This window comes from Rhipicephalus sanguineus, chromosome 1 (assembly GCF_013339695.2).
Source record: "Rhipicephalus sanguineus isolate Rsan-2018 chromosome 1, BIME_Rsan_1.4, whole genome shotgun sequence".
Lineage (NCBI taxonomy): Eukaryota > Metazoa > Arthropoda > Arachnida > Ixodida > Ixodidae > Rhipicephalus > Rhipicephalus sanguineus.
In genome coordinates, this window is record NC_051176.1 from 185,703,326 (window position 1) to 185,730,627 (window position 27,302).

The window sequence follows — 27,302 nt, forward strand, 5'->3', positions numbered from 1 at the left end:
ACAAACACACAAGGATTGCTTGCTGCACCACATTAAAATTATGAATTGGGCTAAAAAAAGTTGACTGGTATGCCCAAAGATGAGCTGTTATTTAATTAACAAGTTTTCCCACTTTTTGAGTGGCTCCACCTAAACACTCTTGCGTGCATGCGAGCCTCTCAGCCGCGAAGGGAGCCCCTCGCGCTGCGAGGGTGGCATGCTCCACCACCCCATTCCCCTCTCCTTGTTTTGCCGGATCGTTCAATAAAGTTGTTCACTCACTCACTCCACCTAAACACAAAAACACACATTTCATTCTTTTATTAGTTTCTCTAATTCAGAACAACAGTGCTTGGTTGAACGACCGTTGCTTGCATTTCCACCATATGCATTTCCACCATGGGCCTAAATAACTGAATTAAGTCACAGAATGTCTTCACTGCTAGAGAGAGGTAAAAGGGAATGTGTTGCTATGTACAACTATGCACCTTGTTTATTTATGCTTTTGTGTCAGCATCCACAACTAAGAGACCAGCCACACTTTTTTTTGCTGAAAGGACAGTCCAATGCAGGCTGGCAGCACACCTGAAATGCTGAAAAAGAAAGCAAAATAAAACTGATATTACAATGTTAAAATCTTCATACAGACTATCATGATGCAACTAGGACCCAACACTGAGTCTGAGAAAAATTAAATGAGATGGAGCAAAGCTCTGGTTCCTCAAGCAAAGCTAAGGCATTTTCAGCACTAATGCTAAAAGAGCACTCCACAATTGGACACAAAGGTTAATGGCCGGGGGCAAGGTGAACAAGAGAATATTATGCAGCAACTAAATTGTCAAAAGAAAACACTAGCACACACACAAACAAGGTGTTTTTTGAAAATAGAATGTGGCATCACTGCACTACTAGGCATAAAACATGTAGCCTTAATCATGCCAATATAAAGTGCAATGATGAAAGTGTAAAGGCACGGTACAGTTATCTTGTTTAGCTTATAATCCAACTTACACATGAACCTTAACACTCAAACATTACGGGTTCAATTCATCAGCACTTCCTCGAGCCAATGTTCTATGGAATGATCTTCCCAACAATATTGCATCTATCAACAACCATCAATAATTTCTTGATCAACTGCGGAAACATTTTCTGAAATAGTATCATGTCATCATCATTCTTTTCTAATTCGCGAAGTCTTAGTGTACTCTTCCTTTTGTAAGTGTGTGTGATTGGCGACTATTCTCACTGAAGAACAAATGCTGTTTCTCTGTCTGAAAATGCTTTGCACTGTACTTTTTTCCCTTTATTTTGCTGTATTTATTGATGTATTTTTCTCTTATATTTACTTTCTACTTGTCCCCCTTAATGTCCTATTGGGCCATGTAAGGTGTCATGAATGAATGAATGAATGAATGAATAAGTAAATAAATAAATCTCCAACAGCCACAGCCACTCTTACACATAACTTCTTAAAGAGGCCTTGTAACACTTTTCCAAGTAGCCATTTCATGGCTACTTGGAATGGCTACTTGGATCTGGTGCGCAGCCAGAACTAGTCACGGAGGCCACGGTTGAAGATACGACAGTACTGGCAAAGCTACCGACAATGACGCAGTTCCGGTTAGTTCGTTTCCACGACCACACTTTCGGCGCGTTCGCGTGGGCAGAGCAAGATGAACTTTTCTTTAACGTATTTTAGAGCTCCTGCTGCCACAACAGCAGAAAAAATGACGTCATCGTCGACAATAATATTGGTCCTTGTTAACAACAAAGTTTTACCAAATTCTAAAACCACTTCAGCTTCCCTTAAAGTACAGGGCTTCTGCCACAAATTAATAGTCTTCGTGCTAATAAGGTGTTGAACTTTAAATCGGCAGAAATGACAGACAAAGGCCACAGCATACGACAGCAATTCAATGCATGGGCTTCGGCAGCACTTTGTATTGGGAGGGGGGGGGGGGGGAGTCAGGTAGGCACTAGTGGGGCTTGAGATGCAGGTGCTGCTGTGGCTAGGGGGTGGGGAGGGCAAGTGCCTTTCTGCACCCCCTTGGAGACCCCATGCCCAATGCTACAAATTCACACACCCCTTTTAACAGGGAAGCTATTTGCAAATTGTTCCTTGCGAGTCGATCGCAGAAAACTATCATCTTAATGGTTATGTGCCACTGTGCAGCTTACCAGAAAACTATCCTCATCATAAATGGCTATGCGCCACAGAAATTGGGTAAACCCCACTACTCACCACTGGTCAACTAAAAATGAAGAAGGCAAGAGTGAGAACAACAAATTGCTGCGAAGCGCCGGCGGCGAGCGGAAGACCCCGAGTATGCACGAGAGAATACTAGGGAACAGGAAAGCCAACAGCAGCTGCTAGAAGACCCCGAAGCGATGGAAGGCCTACGCCAACGACGACGTGCCCATATATCTATGAGAGGTGCGAACGTTTGGTTTCAGCACGAGTTTCTGCCTGTGGAGTTTGGACAACCGTGTCGCGTCTGTGACTGTCTGTGGTTTAAGTCGAACCTCTCTGCGCTGAGAATCAAGGCAGAAGCAACCTAGCATCACCTAGCTAAAGCCTAGCAACAACCTAGAACCTGCATCACCTAGCTAAGGCCTAGAAAAAAACCTAGAAGCAACCAGATTAGTCTTCAGAATTGTCCAGTTTCACTGTTTGAAGCCTTGTGTGGCTTAGGGTATGCTTCGCCAATTTTTTTTTATCGGCGAAGCTTGTAGCCTCTTTTTCTTCAGTTGATTGTATTGATACCTATGATTGATTATTGAATATTGCCTTAATGACATGCCATGCGCCACTTGAAACGAGGGTGGCGAAATTCACTCGTTGGTCACTCATTGTAGAAATGTTATCAGGATAGCACAAAAAAACATGCACACATGATGAGGACGAGACAAGTGCTTGTTCTGTCCTCTTCGCTTCCTGTGTCCATGTTTTGCTGCGCTATTCAGATAATATTTCTGCTTGAAACGAGCTACCAACGGTGTTTCTGGAACAGACCACGTCAGCCGATGAACTGCCACCACACTTGAACGCCACCGATTAGCCTGGAAGTCACGAGCCTCAGCGGAGAGCTCGTTTTGCCGTTGAGCTGACTTGCACAGCAGAAGCTGCGTCGCTACCGTGCATGGCGTCGTGGCTTAATCGGGACGCAAGCGCTGTTTTGTCTGCGGAATAATCCTTGGCCCATGGATAAGACTTCGGTGGCTCAAGCACTGGCATGGGGGGTCAGGGGAGTCCTGATCCCTCTTGTGGTCAGGCTGGGGGGAGACACCACTTGCAAGTGTCCCCCCTTGAGAGTTATTTGTCTAACATCATATTTCCATTGCTTGACAGTTCAGTGTAGTGCTTCCACTTTTTTAACGCCTATATTCTTTTTTGTGTGGTACGTGTGTATCTGTGTTCGATACCCCTCAGCTGTGTAAAGCTGCATTGAAAGTGGAACTGCCGTTCGATTGATTTTCGAGAACACTCATTAGCACAGTGAAATAATGTTAGGTTTGAACCCATGCTCCCTTTTTAAAAATTTTGAAGCAAGGTTTTAATTTTGGTATAATTAAAAATAAAACCTATATTTATAAAACAAAATGGCCACCATGGCAAGCTGTGCATCCCCTTTTGTGACTTTTCTTGTTTACACCACTGGCCCCAAGATCAAGCTACACGTTTTGTTGTGCCGGTGGTGCGATTGCCAATGATAGACACCGTCAAACCCGAGACTCTGGCGCAGTTTGGCACAATTTATGCCGATTTTATCAGGATGGCACAGTAAATCCAATTTGGTGCACCTTGGCGCATTTGGCACAGGAGTAGAATCACTGAGCACATAACGTGGTGAGCGACTGCCACCGAAAGACTACAAATTGCCATGCGAAAACACAAGCTGTTCCACATGACCTAGCTTCAGGCTCTCTCACCGTGATGTTACGGTGTTTACAGCTCATCTGATAACGGTGATGTTGTGCTTCATTGTCATACGAGTGCTCCGGACCCAAAAATCTTCGAGCGCCTGTTGACAGCACTGTTTTAAATGCATGCCTGAACAATGGGAGTTTCTGCACGAGTTGTGAGGTGCGATAGTGGTGACTGCACAGCGTGAGCAAATTTTCACAAGTGAAGCCAATCACCGAGAGTATCATGGGCCAAAGTCTGGATGTTTCACAGCACTTGCGGGGTACGCGACCGAACTATGGTTTCAGAAGGCAAGTTGTGAAGGGGCGGGATGGTTTTCTCGTGTGTGTTTTTTTACGTGCAGAAATGACAATCTCCTTTAAAATAAACATGCACTCACTTTTTAACCAGGATATCAGGGGAAGTTTTGACGAAGGGCCTACTGTAACGACGTTAGCGTTAGTTTTTGATAACCCCAACCTGGCCAAGTTGCACCATTGGCCTCGTCACATTTTAGACATTTGCCCTGTTGAATTATTTGAAACTTCGAATACTAGCTATTCAAAAGTTGAATCAAATTATATTCAATGAGGTATTATTCGATTCAAATTCGAAACTCGAATATTCGCACACTCCTACTTAGAACCCTTGCAAGCTTCTTCTGCCACTTGTGCCTTTTTATTTGCCCCACTGCAATGAGATATAACTTCACCTCTGTGTGTCCTTTAGGTTTTTATTCTATGGTCTTTCTAAGTGCCCAAAGATGAATTCCTGAGTTGGAAGTACCCTAAGCTCCTGTAGAACCTTCTTAATGCATTTTTTTGCTTTTGTTTAACCGTGTTGTGGCATCAAAAGCAACTATTTCCACAAATGTAGACGAAATGAATCCTGTTTTAGGGCACAGCATCCAAATCTTGCTTTAAGACACAGCTGAACTTCAGGGTTCGCACGAAACACGGCAAAAAAACTTTTTGCTTGGACGTCTCGTTTACAGGAAAAACAGCCTTCATATGAGCACGTATGAAAAGTGGAGACTGAGCTAGTGCTCACCCAGCCAGCGCTCATTTATTTAAACACCTGGAAAGCTCCCCATGAGGCCATACTAGCAGTGTAAGTTTCATAAGCAGGGAGTGAATGGAAGACTGGAGCCCCTACAGCTAGCATGTCTCGATTAGAATAATTTTTCATGATTGTCTGGTAGGAGAACTACCTTCACTATTTTACACATGAAGCTAGATTGTTCTGCAATCACTATTTAATAAGTCACTTTACAAAAGAAAAACAGGATTTTCCCACACACGTCAGATATTGGAGTTTGAGTTAACAAGGGTTCAGTGCATTAGTGGCACTATTTTTTTTTAATAACTGGGGTTTAACGTCCCAAAACCATGATATGATTATGAAGGACACTGCAGAGGAGGGCTCCAGAAATTTAGACCACCAGGGGTTCTTTAACATGCACCTAAATCTAATGGTGAATTCCATTGGCAGATTCGGAGGACTTCTGGTAGCAGTTTTCCTGCTCCATTTGGAGCAAGTCTGTTCCAATGGCGGATTGAGAGTGCTCCCTGTATATTTCATTGGCAGATCTGGAGCAGCTCCGCTGGCAGATTCGCTCCACAGAGCAGCTCTCTCTACTCCGCCAAAAGCGGCGGATTCGACCGGAAGTCGCAAGCTCCCCGCGCGTGCGCAGAGTGTGGCATACCGCATGCGTGATGCAATGCGCTGTTCGACCGCGCCCGTGAAGGCGATAACGGTGCAAAATGCGAGGGATGCTGGGCACTTGCGAAGCAGATATGCGCCAGCACTCTCTACCATTGCTCTGGCGAGGGCACTTGTGTTCCAATGGCAGATTGCCTTCAGTTGCTCTCCGTCGGAGTGGGGTGCTCCGGCACAGTTCGTCGGCCACTCCAAATCCACCAATGGAATTCACCATGAGTACACGGGCCTCAAACATTGTCCCCTCCATCGAAAATGCAGCCACCGCTTAGTAGCACTATTCAAACAACTGCAACTGTCAATCAAGTCGATGTTGTGGCCGCAGCCATGCCTTTCAGAGGAAAAAAATAATCTTAAAGGGGCCCGCAACACATTTTACAAATGGTCAGAAAATGCTGCCGATCAGTAGTCGAGGCTCCTGTGAACATGTGAGCCATACATTGTAGCATAGCACGTGGCAGGGAATTTACAACTAAGTTTCCAAGTCAGCTAGAAATTGCTTACTCTTCTCTAGACAAATGATGCCATACAGACAAAATCAACTATGTTATCAGCACATGGAGACAGCCACTGGATGATATGAGCATCGTAAAATGCACAGTTACTGCGGCCACTGTTGGGTGCCATGACGTGCCCGTGCCGCACTCTATAGTGCTAGAATTACACTATAGAATTACATCAGCATGCTCATGATCCCACTGAAAGTGAGCCGCACGTGCAAAGAAAAAAAAAAAGAAAGTGCACAAGATCATGATGCCCGTTGATGTACGGATATAGTTTCTTGCCCCCTTATCATCCTCCCCAGTGTAGCTTTCAGCGCGCTCGCTGGGATGGAAGGAGAGAGAAAGCACTTAAAGTGTGCAACAAATCACTTTTACTCTGCTCATCCTTGATGGATTCTAAAAATTATTGAGGCAGTTGATTTGCGAGGCAATAAACTCTTATAGTGAGGTAATTCAATGATTACTTGGAAAATTGTTACAGAGCCCCTTTAAGACCAGCGCCCCCACTGAAACATCAGCACAATACCAAGCAGCCATTTCAACAAGTGCACCACTTTTTCACTTACAACTTAGCAGTGACCAAAAAATTTCAACTATGTACCTTCAAGTCGCATACACATACCTCTGCATATTATATTTATTTACTTATTTACAACCCACTGCCGATCCCTATGTATGCCCTTCCTGCATTATTGCAGGAAGGGCATACATTAGAGCAATACACGTACAAAGTGATGTGAACTTGGCAACATGGTTTTTATGTAGCACAACTACCATATTTACACAATTATAATGCAATTTAATTTTTCTGTAAATAATGGTTTTCGCAATGTACCTCACGCCGACCGTTTATTCAGACTCGGCGGGAACTGCTGAAAAGTCCGAATAATCGGGAGTCCGAAAAAAAGGATTCACCAGAAAGAAGCACTTTTATTGGCCCAGCGGCTGGAAAAAATTTGTTAGTGTGCGTCTGTACACATGTACGCTTACGCGCGACCAAGTCGCCCTGTAATTCAGCCAATGTTTGGCCACCCCTGATGGTCGGCAATAGCACTGCAACGGCCTACGCTAAATCCGCATTTGATGGCCAGGTCCACATGCGCTGGTTCGAGTAGCTGACGGATGATCTCATCGCCTAACTCGGCGAAAACTCCCAAGCAACTTCCACCTGGTGAATAATCGCCGCTTTTTTCGCCATCGTCGGGGCCTTGTAGTTGCCGTGTTCCTTTAGTTCCGACGGCGCACATGGAACGGGCAGCGTATCAGGCCTCGCACGAGCAGGACACAAAGCTCGGGATGCAGATCAGGCCTAGCCACAGAGACATCTCAGTACGCAAACCCTCACACGCCAAAAGGAAACGACGTTGGTCTAGTTGATGTTGCAGCGCTTCTGTAATCTGTTGTCGTATTCTCTTTGTCCAAATTAGGATCCGCGTCGTACTCGTACGCGCTGTCATTCACCTCAAGCCGCACACAGAGCCGATTCCAAGCTTGGCTTGGCTTGGCCTGCTGTTTGGCCGTGGTAGCCGTTCAATGGATACGTGACTGGCTAAAGCCGAAAGGCAACCGTTACGTGTAGCCAACAAACATAGCCTTCGAGATCGGTAACTTCTGCGTGGATTTTTGACACTTGCACGATCTCCAGTTATAGCCAGTGCAACATTCAGTGCTGGCAACCTAGTAAAAATATTGTAAACATTGCTGACAGCTTGTTATGGCATTCAACGTCGCGCTCTATCAGCCAGCCAGAGTCCGAAAAATCGAACGGCGGGCTGTGGGGCGTCCGAATTTTCGGTCGTGAGTTTACATTACTTCAATGGGATGAGTGGCGGTGCCGCGAAGGTGTCCGAATAAACGAGCATGTCCGAATTTTCGGCGTCCGAATAAGCGGTCGGCGACTGTATAATATAAATTTCATCAGCTTTAGAAACCTCAAGGTGCTTGATGCAAACCACCTACAACATAGCCCTTTCAGGTCGTTACCAGGGGTTCGAAGAAACGCTGTTTGAGTTGATGCATGATATTGAGGGCATTTTTCTGCCGGTGAACACTCAACTTTTACAAATGAAAGCAAGAGAACTCGCACGTGAGGCTGACATACCTTGCAAGTTTTTAAAGCTGGATGTGCATAGATGCAAAAGTTCATGTGGAGAGCACCATTTTCGCTTCATTAGAGGACTCATTTTTGGGGCTCCATCACCATCTCATTAACTTGCGCAGAGATCAATACCCAAACAGCAATGACAGCACACAAGATGACATGTTTGTGAACAGCAATAAAGAATACAGTAGTGACAACAAATAAACACAGGTACTTGTGTTTCTGCAATATCCTATGCATGTCGTCTTCTTTCTTCACCCCCAACTATGGTTGCCTTTAAAGTGCTGAGCTCACATTATAATCATAACAGTGACAATACCAATCTTACTTTTTCTTTAAAGCACAAACTCCCCACTCGTCTTGCAACTGCAGATGCGTAATAGTTGCATAAATATGGTTATGAACCAAAAGTAACTGCATGGTGAAATCAATACTTTAACACATACAGAACTCAGTAATAATATACACATACAGAACTCAAAACAACAAGATACTTTATAAAAGCTAACACACAGTGAAAGTAATTTGCATTATAATTGATAGAGCAAGAAAGCATAAACAAGGGAAATAAAAAGTTATGCAGTATAGCTACTACATATTTAGAAAAAAAAAAGAGAGAGGTCCAACTATTGAAACATCAACCTGCCTGTCTGAAGCCATTATTCCTGTTCAAACAACCTCTATAGCCCATATTTAGAATGAAAAAAAAAAAAAAACATACTAAGTGATTATCACTTTAACAGTAACAGAGCAAATTCAGTAACACAAATTATACAGAACAAACTAGGCAGTGAAAGTAACTCGTTTTATTACTAACACAGCATAATAAAGGCAAGATATTATAGAGTATAATTATGCACTGTAACATTATTATGTAGTTTTTAATGAAGTATTATTGTAGTATTCCACAGTATTATATAGTATCACCATATAGCCCCTATTACAGCTACAGCACAGGGATTCACTGAAATATTTAGCAAAGTGGACATCCTTACACGAGACACGCAGTCTTGCACACCTAGCAAGTTAGCCAGCAGTCAAGCTGGATGTGTGAGAAACATCTGCTTCATGCGGTCCTTGCTTGTCCATAGGCAACACAGAGCAGCCAGACCCAGGCCCACTCCACCGCCCATCATGCATCTCCGCAGGCCACCTGTCAAGGGCAAATTATTTGTACGCTTGTTGGCTACATCACAACACAACAGCTCCTCAAAGGGCCCCTCATAAGGACACATTGCAAATTTTGATTGCTCCATGAAAGTTACAAAAGGTGCCTGTTAGTTGGACATGCACCTGTTACGCAGGCACTCTTTACCTCAATGTAAGTCTCCCTTTAGAGGAAGGGCATGTGGCCTCCTGTTTTAAATTTCATGTGTTTTAGCACTGTGTAGATGTACAATATTTTGCAGATACAATCGCCACCAACCAACCCACATGCCATGCTTGTTTGTTTGCAATGCCCAAACATGGTGTGGGGCCCTTTACCAACACCACATGGGGTATGTAAGGCCATTTCTCTAAGAGAGTATGGAAGCCAGTGAAATACCAAGAGTATAAATTAAACCCATTCTAAACATGTCAAGCCTTATTACTTTACCACTCATAGAAGGTCAGCCATCATACTTTTGTGAATAGAACATGTTGTAGCTCATGCAAGTGAATCAAAGGCTTTAAAAAGGCTCAAAGTAAACATGAAACATGTTTACCAGGCAGTGGCGCGCATAAGTCAGGGGGGGGTCGTAACCCCCTGAGGCCGGACCTACCCCCCCCCCCCCCCCCCCCCCCCCCCCCCCCCCGAACTACACCGCTGTCCTTCTCAGCGGGAGTCCAAAGTTCATTTCATATCCAGAAGTGTCTTGAGGTCGACTTTTCCTGACTGGCTTTAGAAATGTGTTGTATTCACTCATCTACTACTAAATTAAATGAATGCAAACCGCATGCTCTATGGCTCTGTGTTCACTTCCAGGGAAGCAGCTCTCCAAAGAAAAAGAAAGCTTTCACGGGTTGTCAGTCTGGCCCCTTTTTTATTTTCTTGCCCCTTTGATTATTACAATAGAGCATGCCATGACAAATATAACAATGGAACACATCGAGGGACGAGCTCTCAGTTCACTCCAGCCGCAACCAAAAATCTTTCTCAGATACGTCTAAACGACCATTTTTCGATCGTCAAGAGATCCTACGTAATAATTTTTCTCTCTAATATAAGTTTAATCGAACGAGAGTTCAGTTCGCCCTTGAAACATAACACTCTCGGCCATGTTTGGATGTTCTCGTAGCCTGAAAATAAAACTCTGCAAAAACACCTACCCAAGTCGATATCTTCAGTTTTCTTCAGACCCCCAAAAAATCCGGAAAATATTAGTCTTAGACATTAATACGAAGAGCCGGAACACACTGCAGCACACAACGTGAAAAAACAAAAGAAAAACATACAATATATTCAAGAAACTCACCAAGAACGGCTACGGAAAGTGTTTTATTCGGAAAGCAGTTCACTTCCAAAAACACGAGGCAAGCTGATAAATCCAGCAACAACGCCCCCCCCTCCCAATCAACACCACCGCAGAAATGCATCACTCTCTACTACCCGAGGCGTGAGCGAAACCATCGCTCCCAACGACCGGCCGCCAAAAGAGAAAATTCAAGGCAATGTCTACAAAATTGCTCTCGCTGGCTGCGACACCAGCTGAACCGAGAACCTGAAAGAAAGATGGAAACGATGTCCCCAATTTTGCAAGAGATCGCAACCCCATAGCCGAACATTCCGAGGACGCAGACCACCAAATCAATTTTCCTGAAGTTACAGTCCTCGCAGTTGAAACCAACTACCGGAAATGAATCCTGGCATATGCAAACGACCCCGAACAATGTGAACCGCGCTCAAGGCAACGTACCCCTTGTGTACAGCACAAAAAAAAGAAAGAAAGAAAGAGAGAGGCATCTGCGTACCCAACACCAGTCTAGAGGGTGTTGGCGTACCGCCACTTCGACACGTACACACGTCTGAAAAGCTCCCCACCCCCTTCACTGTTCAACTCATGCCTTCCGGTCAAGCCCTTGCACTCCTCTGTTCTTCTGCCGACAAGCACCGTTGCCACCTGAAGCACCCTTTCATACCCGACGAACAAGAAAAGAAACCCTCTTCATGGGTGTCCCTTCCTCCAACTCCGAAGAAGGAACCGTATGGTTTCTGAAACGTTGGGACAATGCTCACTCAAATTTTAAAGATAAGAAGGCGTCGGCGGCATCCGATCAATCCGCCAAGCTTCGACGCACGTGTTTTCTATTTTCTTCGGGGCTGCTGGCGAATGGTACCGTATGTCGCTTAATGGCTGCAACGGAGTGGTCGCGCATTTTTTTCTGAACCTCGTTGACAGCGGCCGAATGAGACGTGTTCGTGCGGCGAGAAGAAAGGTCACCTTGCAAGCGGCTCATTCATCAGAGCGACCGCGAACCCACGGAGGCTGCATAGCACAAGCCCACGACGATATTAGTTTTAGCACATTCAGTGGTTCCTGCATTTCTGAGCAAGCCTTGGAGCAACTGATGTGTGCGTCGCCAGCCATTGTAGCAGTATCGCACGCACACAGTGACCCCAAGCATGGCATGCGGAGTCCATACATTGTGAAGATGGGAGGAGCAAGAAGCCGTGGCAGAATGAGTCAATGTTTTTAACAACGCCTGGCAAGAAAAAAGAACCTTGGGAAAGTGCGGAAGGTCTGTCGGGCGGCACGTTTCCTTTCCTTTTTTTTCAGTAAACATTTCTCGCCCTCTCTTTTTACGTACTGCTTCTTTTTTTGCATGTACATTAGACGGAAACTATAAAGTTTGATGTGCACACATGCGCACGTTCAGTTTGCTTGCTAGAACTTGTTGCTGGGTTTGCTGCGTGAATCTGTGTCGACAATGACCTACCTCGCCGAAGCCCTCTCGCTGAAGCGCCAGTCAAACACGATCTTAACCTACTACCCAAAAAAGATTCCGTGTTCATATTCAAGCGACGCAGCAACAACACCGGAATGCCCGATTACGGCCATAGAGGAACCGGTGACTCAGCAGATATCAGCGTCTCATGCGTCTATTCATCATCATCATCATCATCATCAGCCTGTCTACGCCCACTGCAGGGCAAAGGCCTCTCCCATGTTCCGCCAATCAACCCGGTCCTGTGCTTTCTGCTGCCACGTTATACCTGCAAACTTCTTAATCTCATCTACCCACCTAATTTTCTGTCTCCCCCTCACGCGTTTGCCATCTCTTGGAATCCAGTCAGTTACCCTTAATGACCACCGGTTATCCTGTCGACGTGCTACATGCCCGGCCCATATCCATTTCTTCTTCTTGATTTCAACTATGATGTCCTTAACCCCCGTTTGTTCCCTGACCCACTCTGCTCTCTTCCTGTCTCTTAATGTTACACCTATCATTTTCCTTTCCATCGCTCGCTGTGTCTATTGACCAGTCAATTTTTACTAAGGATGGTTCAGTCGCCGACCCTATATGCACTCGAGTGACCTGGGAATCTACACTGAAAAGTCAGTAAGTGTGGCTATAATGCAATTTATCCGTGAGCTGAGAGTTGTACTTTACGTGTGCTGCATTGAACTATACACTCGCGCTCAATAGAAAGGTTTAGTTGGGCGTCTGCAGGAGCTCTGTGGACGCTCAACTAAATCTGTTCAACATGACTTGCAACACGGGAGCACGTGGCCTGCCTCATGAGTTCAAAGACTGCGCATGGGTTCAACTTGTTTTCATTTCAGCAACTAAATATTTTCTTATTTGGAATCATCCCCGAGTGCGAGAACAGCATTTAGTTGTGGAAGCAAGGGCTAGTGGAAGCCATGAGCAGTCTTTCGAACTCGTGAGGCCAAGCGCTCCCGTGTTGCAAGTCATATTGAGCGCGACTGTACATACTGTTTATAATCAATACTGTGTAGTTCATTAGCAATATTTACGGTGCGCTTTAAAATTTATAGTTTGGGAAGACTCAAAGGAAGCATATAAAATTATCAGCTGCAGAGTATTTAAGAGCTAAAGTTGTCATGCATGCGGGCTTGTTCGTATGGCATTTTCTTATTACAGTGGTAGTGCAAAACACTGGACAGAAGAAACGCACACGAAAACACACACGACGCTGGGTGTCTTCGTGCGCCTTTCTTGCGTCCCGTTTGCATGCGCTACCATAGTAATAAAATTTTTAACATCATTGCGCGACCGCCAGCCAGCTGACATGTCAGCACCCTTACCACTACACGAAACTGCAAAATTACCAAAAAATTTAAGCACCTGCCAAACAACTTCGTTGGTAATCATGTTACGCGTTGGTTTATTCAATTTGTAGTTTATTTGCTATGCGCACTGCTCCACTGAACGGTTTTTTGGCCTTGTCAAGTTATTTCAAGACCTTTCTGTAAAACGCTGAATGATCATCATCATAAGTGATGTTATTTTTATTATTATTATTATTATTATATTACTCGACTAGGCCTCTACCATTTTATACAGATTGACTATAGTAATAGGCAGATATTAGCATCAAGAAAAATTTCAGTGACGATTACTAGAGATGTGCGAATATTAAAAAATTTTGAATCACGGATGAATTGGTGTCCTGTGCAATCAGACTTCAAATCAAATAGCCACTATCCATAAATATCAGTATCTTTCTGTAAGTAGTGTACAAGTATTTGAAAATGTGAACTGTGCTGAAATAAACATTCAATTCATGCAAAACTGCAATAAATTTCATGCCTGAGAGCACGGTACAATACAGGCATAAAATGTGAGAGCTTAAAAGGAGAAGCAGGTTAGTACTTCACTAGGAAAGCGAGGCTTCACAGGCTATACAATAAGTGTTCGAACTCTCCAAAGAATTCCATTCATGCTAAGAATCTTTTCATTTATTCCTGAGGCTTTTTCTGTGCCTTCAGTGTTACATTATGACAAGTTTCATGTGAGCATCGTTTTATATTTATGAAATACTTTGTATTTTACAAAGCTCCCGACCTAAAAAGATATTTCCATTGTCCGGCATGTATAAGAGTTCCCTGTTGTCACTAGCCAGAATTAACGAACTTGGCCATCAAACCCAATTTAACGAAGTTTTTCCCAAAATAACTTGGTAAAAATACAGTGATTCGCTTCTTACTTTGACAGAATGGTTTTTCTTCCGAGCGTGCACTCTAATGCTATCGTCTTAACCCCTTGAGGGTTTTTGCCGTACATGTATGGTGGCGGTTTTTCATCGCGCAAGGCCTTTGCCATACGGGTATCGCTTTGACCCTCCGTTTGAAATTTCGCACTGTAATGACGATGCATGCTGAATGGGAGGTGCTTCCACCTCATAGGGCTTACAAGAAGCCTTTGAAATTTTACTGTGCTACCTTTTTGTGGAGATAAAAAGAACTGGTTTCTAGCTTCAGTGTATGGCGCGGTCTGTGGCAATGCCCTTTCACGGTCTCGGTTTCGGTAGACCAGTGTTTCAAGAAATACCAGACTCTAAAATACTATTGAACATTTTGCAGTTCTGAGTGATGCTGACACCAAAATACTGTTCCTGAACTTTTTTTTATGAATTTATTTCTTCCTGACCATGCACATTTTGTATATTCAAAATCGGCAATAAAGTAATTTAACCATCTGGGAAATTTCTTTTCAAGAAAATTCGACCCTCAAAGGATTAATAACAAACATCACACATACTGAACTTTACTGATTTAATATGTTATTGTTCTTAAATTCTTGGCGACATTCCATTGGATAGTATTATTAGCCCAGTGCATATGAACTTATTTACTCATCGCCATGTTTGCCAGTGCATCGCTCGCAGATATTTTTTGAAGACTGTAACAAAGTCACACCGGTCCCTTATGCATTTGCCTACGACGACTTGAAGGCGAAAGCCATCCTCTTCATTTTCTTCTCTAGAGACTGTCATAGTAATTATACGAGGAATCGTGTACAGCCCACAACGCAGCACCACTTGGCACCCATCACATACCCACCCATAAGGAACTGAAATTCGTACCCCAAACCAGCAAAGTACTGGCCAAACACACATGATCATTGCCTTGTGGACAGCAGATGCTGTAGCAGCACCTTGGTTCCGTCACTTTCCCATAAATGACGTCACACACACAATGTGGCCAATAATTGTGGTAAGCAAGGTGGGTGGTTAGAGGCAATCAATGAAATTCATTTGTAAACAATCTGTGTATCTCTCAAGCCTGCAAAGTGGAATGACGGAGGCATGCAAAGGAACATACCCAGCAAATTTTATTGAAATCCATCGACCTTAAAAAATTGCCAGAGTTGGCTTTTAAAGGGGTCCTGCAACACTTTTCCAAGTAGCCATGGAATGGCTTCACGAAAGGAACTTATTGCCTCACGAACTGAACGCCGCAAAAATTTTTAGAATCCGTCCAGTATGAGCGTAGTTACAAAAATTTGTCGCACGCTGTAATTACTTTTTCTATTCTGTTGCCACGACGAAAGCAGGGCGGAGGAAGGTAGTACGTCACGCGTGCCTCTTGACCTTGAGCATGTTTTCTTTTTTTTTCTTTGAACGCGTAACGTACTCTCAGTGTGATAGCGCGCGTGAGTGGCGGCCTCTCGTGGCGGCCACAGTAACTACTGAGCGCGCCATGTTCAAATCAGCCACCGGCATGGAACTTGCTTGTGACGCTCTAAGCATCATTTTTTGTTGAGAGCAGAGGATGAGCTTTTTAGCTGACTTTGGGAATTTATTGTAAATACCATGCCGCGTGCTACACTATAATCTTTGACTCTCGTGTTCTCGGGAGCCTTGACTACCGATCGGCAGCGTTTTCTGACCATGCTGAAAAAGTGTTGCAGGACCTCTTTAAGGTCGCTTCTGGTTACGCCTTGATCACGTGTGCATGCATGGGCCGTTGCCTAGACAAGCTCAATCTAAGCAGAGTTGCTTGAGATTGTCAGCAAGCTAGTCTTTGAGGCTTGGATATTTTCCTGTATTCAGCCCATAAAATATTTTCCTGGTAGGCATGCAGCTGAAGATCACCTCCCTTTGGATGTGCTACTCATGGTCACAGGCCTCAAGCACACAAAAATGACGCAATGCAGCTATCTTCACCGTGCAAAATAACTTTCCCTTGACGTGAAGTTTCATAATGAAAGCAGCACATCAACAAATGCACTTCATTGGGAACAGACATGATGCACACAGCTTCCACTTACGCATAAAATGAACCTATGGAGCTATGCCATGACCTATGAAAACTCACAAAAAATGTGCCCTGTCACCATATTATGATGGCGATGACACCTCTGACACCTCTGAGAGGAGGCTGTTGCCAATGTCATTTCAGTTTTGTACTCAATTCTGATGCACAGGCAATTTTTTACTCGTTTTAGCAGCAAGAAGATGCCCGTTAGATTAGGAGTAAAGATCTGGTCCCAGCACTTCCAATTAAATGCTTGGCTGTCATTTTCAAAAATAATTGTAGCTACCTTCCTTGGAGCAGTGCGGGTTCATGCTGCGGGCTTATTCGGGTGGGCTGCAACCATTCCTTTTTTTTGGGGGGGGGGGGGGGGCAAGACTGGGTGACACTGCCCATAATCTTAATACATTATATGACTGCTTTGCATGGTCCCCTCTAAGTCGTATAATTGGGGTTCCACTGTACAGTTAGATCCCATTACAATGAAGTCAATGGGGCATGCAAAAAATTCATTGCGGCAGAATTTCAAGTACATACAAATTTGAAAAATTCAATACTTCTGACTTCACCACTAATCCCCACAAGGGTATGCATTAATTATTGGCACCAAAGTCTCGGTAATTTGGACGTACCATCTCATTGCACACAGATCTAATTATAACAGCCTTAGAAGTGTGCCAAGCATGAAGCACCACAAATGTGGGACGCAAAAGCTATGCTAGCGGCCCAGTGAAACAAAGCACTGGAGTTCCCAGTGCCAAGTCATCACCGAACAACAAGAGAGACAAAATTGTTTTTTCGTACAACTTTATTGCCTTTAACCTACCGCCGCATTGGCTACGTGCCTCTGGAGCTGTAAGGTTGCTATCAATGATTGCAACGATAGCGAACGTAGTTTCATTCGCAGATGTTTAATAAAGATAAATGAGGGGAGGTCGGTCTGGAAAGCAGGTTTCTAGCCTGCTGCTCCTCACGAGGGTAAGGAGAAAAGGGAAAATGTAGTCTCACTTTGATTCAGTGCAAGTGACATTGTTTGTGCACATGCCTTCAGAAGAGTGTGGTTGTAATCGACGATAGCGACAATGATGACAAACAAGCAGTAGTTTCTGCAGTGACTCAGTGCAATGTATGTGCAATGTCACAAACATGACAGAAGTTCTTGACAATGAAGAGTGGCTCTACCATGGGACACGCACTTCAAACCCGCAAGTTGCATTATTAAAAATGGATAATCTCTTGCAAACCAGCTCAATTCGAAAAGTTAATTGGGAAGTGTATGTGGTACAGTCGAAACCCACTATAACGAACTCCGCTACAACGAATAATTTTCGATTCCCTGTCAGTCGCCCTAAAAAACAATGCGAAAAATGTCTCGTCACAATAAATACTTTTTCTGGATACTTCCACTTCAATGAAGTTTTCGGGAGTACTACCACATAAGGAAAAGGAGCTTGTGAAGGACTGCCGCGAAATTCCGCTAGCAACTTGACAACTTCTCATTGGCTCGTGACTTCCACAGCCGTGTGGCCACGTTGCAAGACCCGTGTCTTCATCGGAGACAGCCTTTCTTCCACCACACGCACACCCTGGTAAATTTTTCGCCATTGAGATGCTCGGCAACAGATAGTCCATCCATCATGATGCTGCCAGTGGGTTTGACGCGCGCGTGGGCCATGGAAGAATCGTTCAAGAACTCCTGCCATGTTTTTGACGTAGCGCTTAACACAAGACTACTGCTCATCGTCACCAGCCCTCCAATCGTGAATGACAACCACAGCGTTATAAAGGCACATTTAATGCACTTAAAGGCACTTTTAATGTAACTACATTCCGCTGCAACTGTTGCGAACACAAATACGGTCATGTCGACACGATCATGGGCGACCACGAAAGTATGCGTGCATCCAACGCACACCAACTGAAATCAATGCTGCTTGCCGCAACGCTGCGGACAAAACCATGGTAGACGCGATCACAGATATCAATGACTCAGTTCTGAAGGCACGCGCACAGCCAGCACACACAGATTGAAAACGGAACTACCGTTTGCCACAACCGCTGCGCAGGAAACCGCCTTCCTTGCATTACCGTGAAGGCTTGCCTTGAAGCCAACTTGCACACTGAAATTCACATATAACCCGTACCCCGAGTTTAGCTTCAAATTTCCTGTATATTTTGTGCGTGTTATACGCGGGAAAATACATTCACTTGGTGTGCGGCCAAGTACGTCCGAGTTGGTGAGAGTTCAATGAATGCGCTTGCTGGGACCAAAGGACAGTCATAATCATCAGATCTTCCCAACTTTTGTGGTCTACAGATAAAGCTTTGTTGCAACGAGATTCCGCGACAACGAACTTTTTTTGCGTGTACCGTCATTTTTGTTGTAGCAGGATTTGACTGTAGCAGAAAGTGCACCTTACTTGAAGGCAGGGATCTTTCAATGCAGCCATAATGCAAAGCATATTAGGGGCATTTGCAAAATTGTGAGGTTGCCATCAGCATTTCGGAGCAACACTGTGCAAGCGCCCCTTTCACATCACATCAACTTCATTGAAGCAGAAATACCTCTAGGAAAATTATTCGTTGGGAAGAGACATTTTTCATATTATTTTCTATGGGAAGCTGATGGGGAATCGAAATTCATCGTTATGGTGGAAATTTTGTTGTACCAGGATCTGACTGCGCACACTTTCAGTACATCTTAAGAATTCTTATCAAGCACCAGTTACAGGGGAATGGTACCATCTCAATGCAGTTTGTGGACGGAACTGAATAGTATTACCCACCAGTGAGGCATGGAACACTTGAGGCTTATGTTACATGGCCCACCAGTGGTATGTGATGCACATTTATTGAGACTTCAGAACACCTCTGAATTTGTTACTATAGCCTCTGCAAATCACATACACATCTTTGGAAACCTCCACAAAGAACTCTCACAGTAGTACGGAGACTGAAGTGAAACAATTAATCAACTGGACTGATATATTGTTCTTTGAAAACTCTACTGTCATTAATTTCACCATTGTAAGTTTACTAACAGAAGAGAAAAGGAAGGTCAAACTTTAATTTTAAATTTCGCGCCGGAATCTTTCCACATAAATGTCAGCGAGACGTCACGGATTTCACTGTTTTTTCATACTTTGGCCACAGTGACTCAACAAAATTTCCTGAGACTTGGTGTGCTATGTCTCTGGCCCTCTCACAGGACAATGTTATTGATTTTTACCAATTAAGAACTCTGCAGGCCCTAGATGTTGCATCAAAATCTATGACATTACTGTGACTTGGTGCAGGAACTTCAAAGTGCCGCCACCACCTGCCTTTTCTTCCCGTGTGTTCTCTCAGTTACCAAGCGTCTCCACGCAGCAAGATTGGTACTTTTCGTATTGTCTTGTGAAAGGGTTGTGAAAGGGCAATTTGCTAATACAAGCAAGCTCTTTCTTTTCTCTTTCAGGGATGCAACAGCCAAAATAGGATTTGGAGCAATTTTTGGAGCAGGAAAATCTCTCTTTTGGAGCAGGAAAGTCCAAATTTGGAGCAGGTTACGGGAAAAAAAGAAACTCAGTTTTGGAGCTCAAAATTCCAAATTTGGAGCAGCTTCACAAACAAAGCTTGCTTTTGGAACAGTAACAAAAAAATATATGCAAACATTTCGATATCACCACCACAATCATGTTTTCAGTGTATAACATGCTGAATAATGCCAGTGAATTCTCCGGAAACCAGTAAGGCCTTGTGCATTGGCGAGTTTGCACCAAGGTCCTTTACACCTGGCCTACGCCACTGGCTAATCACGTCACTGTTGCAATCCACTTCATTCAGCACCGATGCGCTGCATTTTGTATTCCGCCCTACTAAGAAGATCATAAGGAGAAAGTCCATTTTAAAGAGAGCCGCCATATGCGTATATAGTTCAAGAGAAAAGTCTAAGTCCGGTGTTTATATGTCATGCAACGTCTAAGACAAACCAGCCAATAAGTACAATCTTCATAAGTGCGTCCTCACCCTTATCTTTATTTTATATATATATATATATATATATATATATGGGTCATTCCATGCCAAATCACCAAGCGTTTTTCCGACCATCACAAATATGGCTGAAAAAATTTCCACGCTTTTCTTGAAGTTCAAAACTCGTTCTGCTCGTTTATTTCTGTTGCCAAAAATTTTCCCGCCTGTTTGTGAGTCTGTAGTTTTGCGCCGACTGAGCTAAAGGGCATCAAACAACAGTTTTTTTCAAAGGGCGTTTATAAGATGCAGTCAATAAAATGGTATTTCCGGCAAGCTAATGAAGTGATGTAACTGTAAAAATAATGACTTATTTATGTATATAGATTCTTCGAGGGCTTTTCGCACGAGCAAAACTGAATAAAGTTTGATTTTTTTTCTAGGAACAAGGCAAGCTCAAAGGGTAGAAATTAATTATATACTGGAAGCCTGTTCGACATACTACAAAATAAAAATAATTTAGTCGCTGAAGGTGCAGCAAATCGTCTGAAAAAAAATTGCAAATTTCACTTTTTTTTTAGAAAAGCTCTGTATTCATCATCAAAAAATTCACCTCGGTGGTCGGACTAAAAATATGCACGACAATTCATTTGAAAGCTCTCTGTATTAGCTGAACATAGACAAAGTTACAAAAGGGTATTGTTTTTTTAGCTTGAGAAATATTTTTTTGAAATTTTGTATCTCCACCAGCTTTTCGCCGACGTAACTCAAGCGGCATGAAGCACTCGCAAAGGCAATTTTCAGCCCATGCCCACTGACCTGGGATGCAGACGTCAAGCATGGTGCTGTCTATAAAGCGACCCCATTTCCTTTTCCATTACTTTATAGACAGCACCATGTTTGACATCTTCATGCCGCTTGAGTTATGTCGGAGAAAAGCTGGTGGAGATACAAAATTTCAAAAAAAATATTTCTCAAGTTAAAAAAAATATCCTTTTGTAACTTTGTCTATGTTCAGCTAATACAGAGAGCTTTCAAATGAATTATCGTGCATATTTTTAGTCCGACCACCAAGGCGAATTTTTTGACGATGAATACAGAGCTTTTCTCAAAAAAAGTGAAATTCGCAATTTTTTTTCAGACGATTTGCTGCACCTTCAGCGACTAAATTATTTTTCTTTTGTAGTATGTCGAACAGGCTTCCAGTATATAATTAATTTCTACCCTTTGAGCTTGCCTTGTTCCTAGAAAAAAATACCAAACTTTGCAACTTTATTCAATTTTGCTCGTGCGAAAAGCCCTCGAAGAATCGATATACATAATTAAGTCATTATTTTTACAGTTACATCACTTCATTAGCTTGCCGAAAATACCATTTTATTGAGTGCATCTTATACACGCCCTTTGAAAAAAATTGTCGTTTGATGCCCTTTAGCTCAGTGGGCGCAAAACTACAGACTCTCACAAACAGGCGGGAAAATTTTTGGCAACAGAAATAAACGAGCAGAACGAGTTTTGAACTTCAAGAAAAGCGTGGAAATTTTTTCAGCCATATTTGTGATGGTCCGAAAAAGGGAGCTATGCACAGCGAAAGTCGGCATCGTTTCATTGAACGCAGTGCCTGTCGCCGCGTAGAGCCGAACCCTTCCTAGTTTCGTGCAGCGCGTCTCCAACAAAGCGGACGCCATCACTCCCGGGTCGGTCGCGTGCTCTACCGTACAACAGCTTTTCCCGAGGAGTATTCCTACCCGCTCCGCTCGTGACCGCATGTAGGGATACGGCAAAGATTTTGTTGGGTTAACAATGGTGAGCTGCTTTCGTTTCTGCAAGCGACACACAATCTGCGTTTCCGCTCAGGTGGCGTCAGCCAACGGCATACTTGGGTTCGTCGCCTATATTATGCGTGCAATATATTAACAGTATAGTACCAATAGCGCTATGCCGCACGTGCTACCGAGCAGATATAAAGATCCTGATCGCGATAAGGTTGCTGGCGATAAGTCGTACTGACGTGCTCGTTGGTATCTGCCATGAAACATTCGTGCCAGGAAAGCGGTGACCGCACTCGCGTCGACGTCAAAATGATTAGTCGACCAATGTCCACATTTCCAAAAAAAAAACGGAAGGCCTTTTTCGGCACATTGTGGTGTCGGCGTCACTGCGACTGGGGGGAGCAAGTACCTTGATGAACTCTTTCGGCTAAGGCGGTCAGGGTTTTCGCGTGTAGTACTTCTCTAAACAACACTTTGGTCGTCAGTAGATTTAAAAAGACTTTACTGTATACAACCCGTGAATTCGTGCACGTGAGTACTGCTATTTGAACAAAGGCAGCATTGAACTGGAATCCACCAAACAATAACGACATCCCCACTAAGATTCGCAGCACATGTCAAACGGCTCGTTTGTCAGTTAACTTTCTTTATGCGGTGCTTCCACATTAAATGGGCGTGCACCTTTGCTCACGCTGAATGACCCTGTAAAGCAGCGTTTGAACCAGCAGTAAAAACTTCATTTAGGCCCACCGGCCCACCAGCAAACACACCGGAACAGATTAACGTCCTGTTTGAGTCAAGCGCCACTGGGTGGAATTGGATTGGATGAAAGTGCCTCTGGTGCTTCTCCCAACATTAGGTCGCCAATATGGGCTTCGTTTTGCATTTAAACGAGGCTAAAACTAGCGCAACCGAAAAATTTTGCAGTTACCGGGGGCGTTTTGGCGCAGCGTGGCGCAATTTCTAGAAATATCGCGGTTTTGGCGCAGCTCGGCGCAGAAAAACGAAATTGTATCAAAATGGCGCAATTGGCGCAGCTGTTGCATCCCTGCTCTTTGGTACCCTTTTAATGTGAAGTAGTAGTGTTGGAACAAGAATTTTCAATAGTAATGGAGCACCATAATGTAGCTAGATAACTGCAAGTCACTCACTGTTGTAATGAGCAACATACTCGTTTCATAATTACTCAGGCGACTTCAGTTTGCATAAGGACTGAGCCATACAGTTCATCCTCCAATGCCCAAAACAGTAAAGACAAACTCCCATTTCTCCAAAAGATTGAGAAACTTTAGATATGTTAGAAGATTTACTACACAATCTGGAGCTAGAGGCATGGTCGTGGTGCCCTGCAATATATTTTGTACCGATTTGCGCTGTTTCTTAAGAATTATTGTATATTCTTTTTTTTTTCCTTGCAGTGTTGCATTGCTAGATGTCCTGTTGTATACCAATGTATAAAACCCACTCTTGCAATAGCCCAATCGGGCTGCATTAGTCAAAATAAATAAATAAACAAATTAACAAAAATGACACACGGCACATTAAACCAGCAAGAATAAACTTGCAGCAAAAGACAGAAATCAACACAAAAAACTCACTGCTTGACTTGTAGAGAAGCCCAGTAAGAGCGCCTGCAGCTAGGGTGTTGAGCTCATCATCAGCGCCTCGTGCAAATGATAAAAGCACTCCAAATCCACTGTACATCACCGCTGAAACACAAACGGCAGTTATCATGACTTGTTCCCACTAGATGCACAATCCTTGCTATTTACTATCATTCAGTCACACTCAGGCCATGTGCACAAGAGTATTAGAAAAGAAATTTATCCCAATGTTGATAATCCTCAGAAAACCATAGCGATGCACACTGACATATGTGTCCCAATTTCACTTACCAGGTTATCAAACAAGTCTGTATCAAAATACTACACAGTTTTAAAACAGTTGCTCTGAAGCTTATGTGTAAAGGGTTTTTTGAAATTTTTTCTGCAATGGTTTTTTGAAATTTTTTCAGTGTTTAGGCTACAGCATCAAGTCACTCACACAATAAATTGACGCACTTTGTATAAAGGAAGCGACAGGCGATCAACGTCACCCTCCTTCTCAGCAGTGACTTTCCTCCTTAACTCGTCGAACGCACAGCCATCGCTGGCGACGGCAGCGTACTCTACAAGTTGAGCTGCGCTTCCCTCTCCGTAGCCAACGCAATCAACTCCAGCAGCGTACCGCTAGCACCGTCGCACTGCCGAAGCGGATCGCAGAGCAGTTGAAGCCTGCTCCGCCAGGTTCCACAACACTACCAGACATTCCAATTTTATTCTCCTGTACACAGGCTTTTTGCAAACGCCAAGATGTAGGGAAAAACAAAAAGTATTTGAGAATGATCACCGATAAGTGCATACCTTCCAAGTTGAAGGATCTGAATCCGGAAGATTTATGAAACGATGGGGGCGGGAGATTGTCGCACCGATTTACCTCGACCCCCCCCTTGTTTCTTTCACACACACACAAGAAAAAAAAAAAGACATCTCAAAAACAGGGGTAAGGGGCAGTCCCGAACAGCCCCATAAACGTAAACATTGGTGTTTCGGTCTTATAATGGCTTAGAGTGGCCAAACAAACAATGCAGGTAGGGTTTCCCAACTACAGTAGAATCTTGGTGATACGAATCTCAAGAGGGAGGTAAAATATTCTTATCGCCTGATATTTTGTATGATAAAAAAACTAGCAAAATACCCCAAAATATCACAACAAACCACGATATACGCACAAAGCATTTATTTCCATCGAAAGAACTCGCGTATGTTTTTCTAGGACACACGTGAACGGACCAATAAGGGACAGTGCAGCTCGCTGCAGTGAAAGCAAGCGTCAAAGCTTCGCTTGAGGCCAACTGAAAACTAAGTGCCAAAGTCCGGTCATAAGCGAAGATCGACAAGAACGCCGAAACGCTTTGTGCCTTTTTACGACTTTATTGCCTTTAATCTACCAGCCGCGCGCGTATTCTGAAGCTTCTAGCACGCTGCTCTCGGCGGCTGCTCGACTGTTTCGGTGCCAAGGTTCATATCACCTGCCACGACGTGGAAAAGTGTTGAAAACATCCGAATTTCGGCCCATTAGACACAGTGGAATTTGGCCGGGGAATTTCACGAATTTGTATCAGCCGGTTTCGTATTACCGAGATTCTGCTGCACGTTTATATCAACACCTCCTAAAATGGTTCACATAATGCTATACGCAATGCGTTTGCAAGAAGCCTGGATCAGATTGGGTTAGATTTTTGTGAATGTGACCAGATCACGCACAGAAATTTCGATTTCCGGGAGGCTTTCCCGCCAACCGTACAAACTTAAGAAATGGTCAAAATCTGAGTCTGCTGGAAAATCCGGGAGACTTGGCAGGCACGTAAGTGTGAACATGGGCAATGTGGTGGTGTAGTCAGGGGTGATGTTATGACCGCAGATATGTGGATCCTGGCGTTAATCGGGTAGCGAGAGCCCAATGTTCACAAACTGGCTGGACAAACTGGCTGCTGTATTAATGACGGGCTCCGGGAACACGCTTGTAATGTCAAGAATGGTCGTGATGGTTTCGTGGCATTGCACTGCAGCACGTGTGGCTGCAAACCGCTTTTGCATGTCGCTGTTATCGAGGGAAAAAAGAGAAATAAAACGACAAGAGACATTATCGAGGCAGAAAGGATTTGTAGATTAGGGCTGAACTGCATCAGCATTCCTTATCTCAGGCTTTGTCAAAAAGAATTGCCTTTACTGAGAATGTAAGATTTTCGCGCATGGCAGTTGTGGGCTACTTGAATGATGTGTTTGTTTTTCGCATTTCGAGAGTATATATGTGTACGCTCCTCGAAATAAACCTTGTTAAGCGCTCGTCTTCGTACCTTCCATTGTCCAGTGTCAAATTTTGCACTATGTGATCAGTTATGCATTACCAGCATGCCCAACTTCATACTCTTTAAAGGGATACTGAACAAAATTTTTGTCGCCCAGATTTTCAGCCAGCACCCTGCATCCGCCGCAGTTATATTTGACGTCGCGGCTTGCGCAGACAATCCTCCAAAAATACATAAAAAATATGTGAAATAAACTCTGCTTATCGGAACAGTCGAGTCTCCAGAGTAGAATTTTGATGTTTTCGTCATTTTTTGCTATTTTTGTGCAGTATCCCTTCAAGTCTGCTTTCTGGCTTTATCCATAGCATATGGTTATTCCACACACCTGTTCAGAAGCTTTTCACTTTTCTTTTTCTACTTTGATTGCACACACCACAGAGCTCAAATATGGCATGCACCATGCACACAGCTTTTAAGAGAGTGCCGATCATTGACAGATGAGCCACTGTTCCAATCAGCAGTGGCACCACTGACAGGGAAATGCTGCAATTTGTTCGGGTGGTATTGGTAGTTGATGTAAGAGCTTATTTTTTGGTGGAATGGCTTCGATTTGCAACATGTTTTCTTGGTCGCCGTAATCTACTGTTGTGCTGGATCATCATGTTCTTTAGGAGTGCTCCGACCCCAAAGAATATTCAGTGCTCGTTTACAGCAGCGTTCAAAGGGCTGCGATCCTCAGTGCTGATGAAACTAACAACTGTGCAGCGGGACGCAAGTATAGAGTTTGTGAATGGGTGGTGAGGCAATGGCGACAGCAGCATGACCAAGCCTTTTCATGCGGTGCCGAGCGGCAAGGCTTTTGCAGGCCAAAGCTGGACACTTTCACGAGGTGGAGACAAAGCTACACACACAAACAAAGCAGCATACGCAACTAATCTGCATAATCAATCTCTGCTGGTGGCATTGAGATGGTCACATAACAAGTCAACGTTTTCACTTTGGGAGTAGGAATACTGAGATGTTTCGCTTCAAAGCCAGCAGCACCTGGGCATCAAAGTTCATGAAGAGGGTTGGCTTCTCTCTGCATTTACACACCAGCGTGCACCAGAAGTTGCTGACTGCATACGAGGCAAGTCCTCCCCTTTCACAGGCACTTTGACAAGCTCTGTGAATCGATAGTACTCGCTCAGCCAGATCAGCAATACAAATAAATCTGTGTATTTCAACATGGCCAGCAATAAAGACTCAGACTAACCAAAATATAAATCACTTGGACTCAATCAGACTCAGACTCACGGCTCAATCTGAGTCTG

At 43.8% G+C, this 27,302-nt stretch overlaps 1 protein-coding gene across 1 annotated transcript in view; it reads right to left on the reverse strand.

Moving 5' to 3' along the window:
* Positions 1 to 422: 422 nt before the first annotated feature.
* Positions 423 to 27,302, reverse strand: part of LOC119403662 (mitochondrial import inner membrane translocase subunit Tim23) — a 67,590-nt gene continuing 40,710 nt past the window's right edge. Inside the window, exons 6-8 of the mRNA XM_049418206.1 lie at positions 23,738 to 23,848; positions 9,207 to 9,362; positions 423 to 572 (exon numbers count right to left, since the gene is read on the reverse strand). Coding sequence (XP_049274163.1) covers positions 9,247 to 9,362; positions 23,738 to 23,848 — 227 coding nt within the window. The 3' untranslated portion in view covers positions 423 to 572; positions 9,207 to 9,246. The remainder of the gene's footprint in view (positions 573 to 9,206; positions 9,363 to 23,737; positions 23,849 to 27,302) is intronic.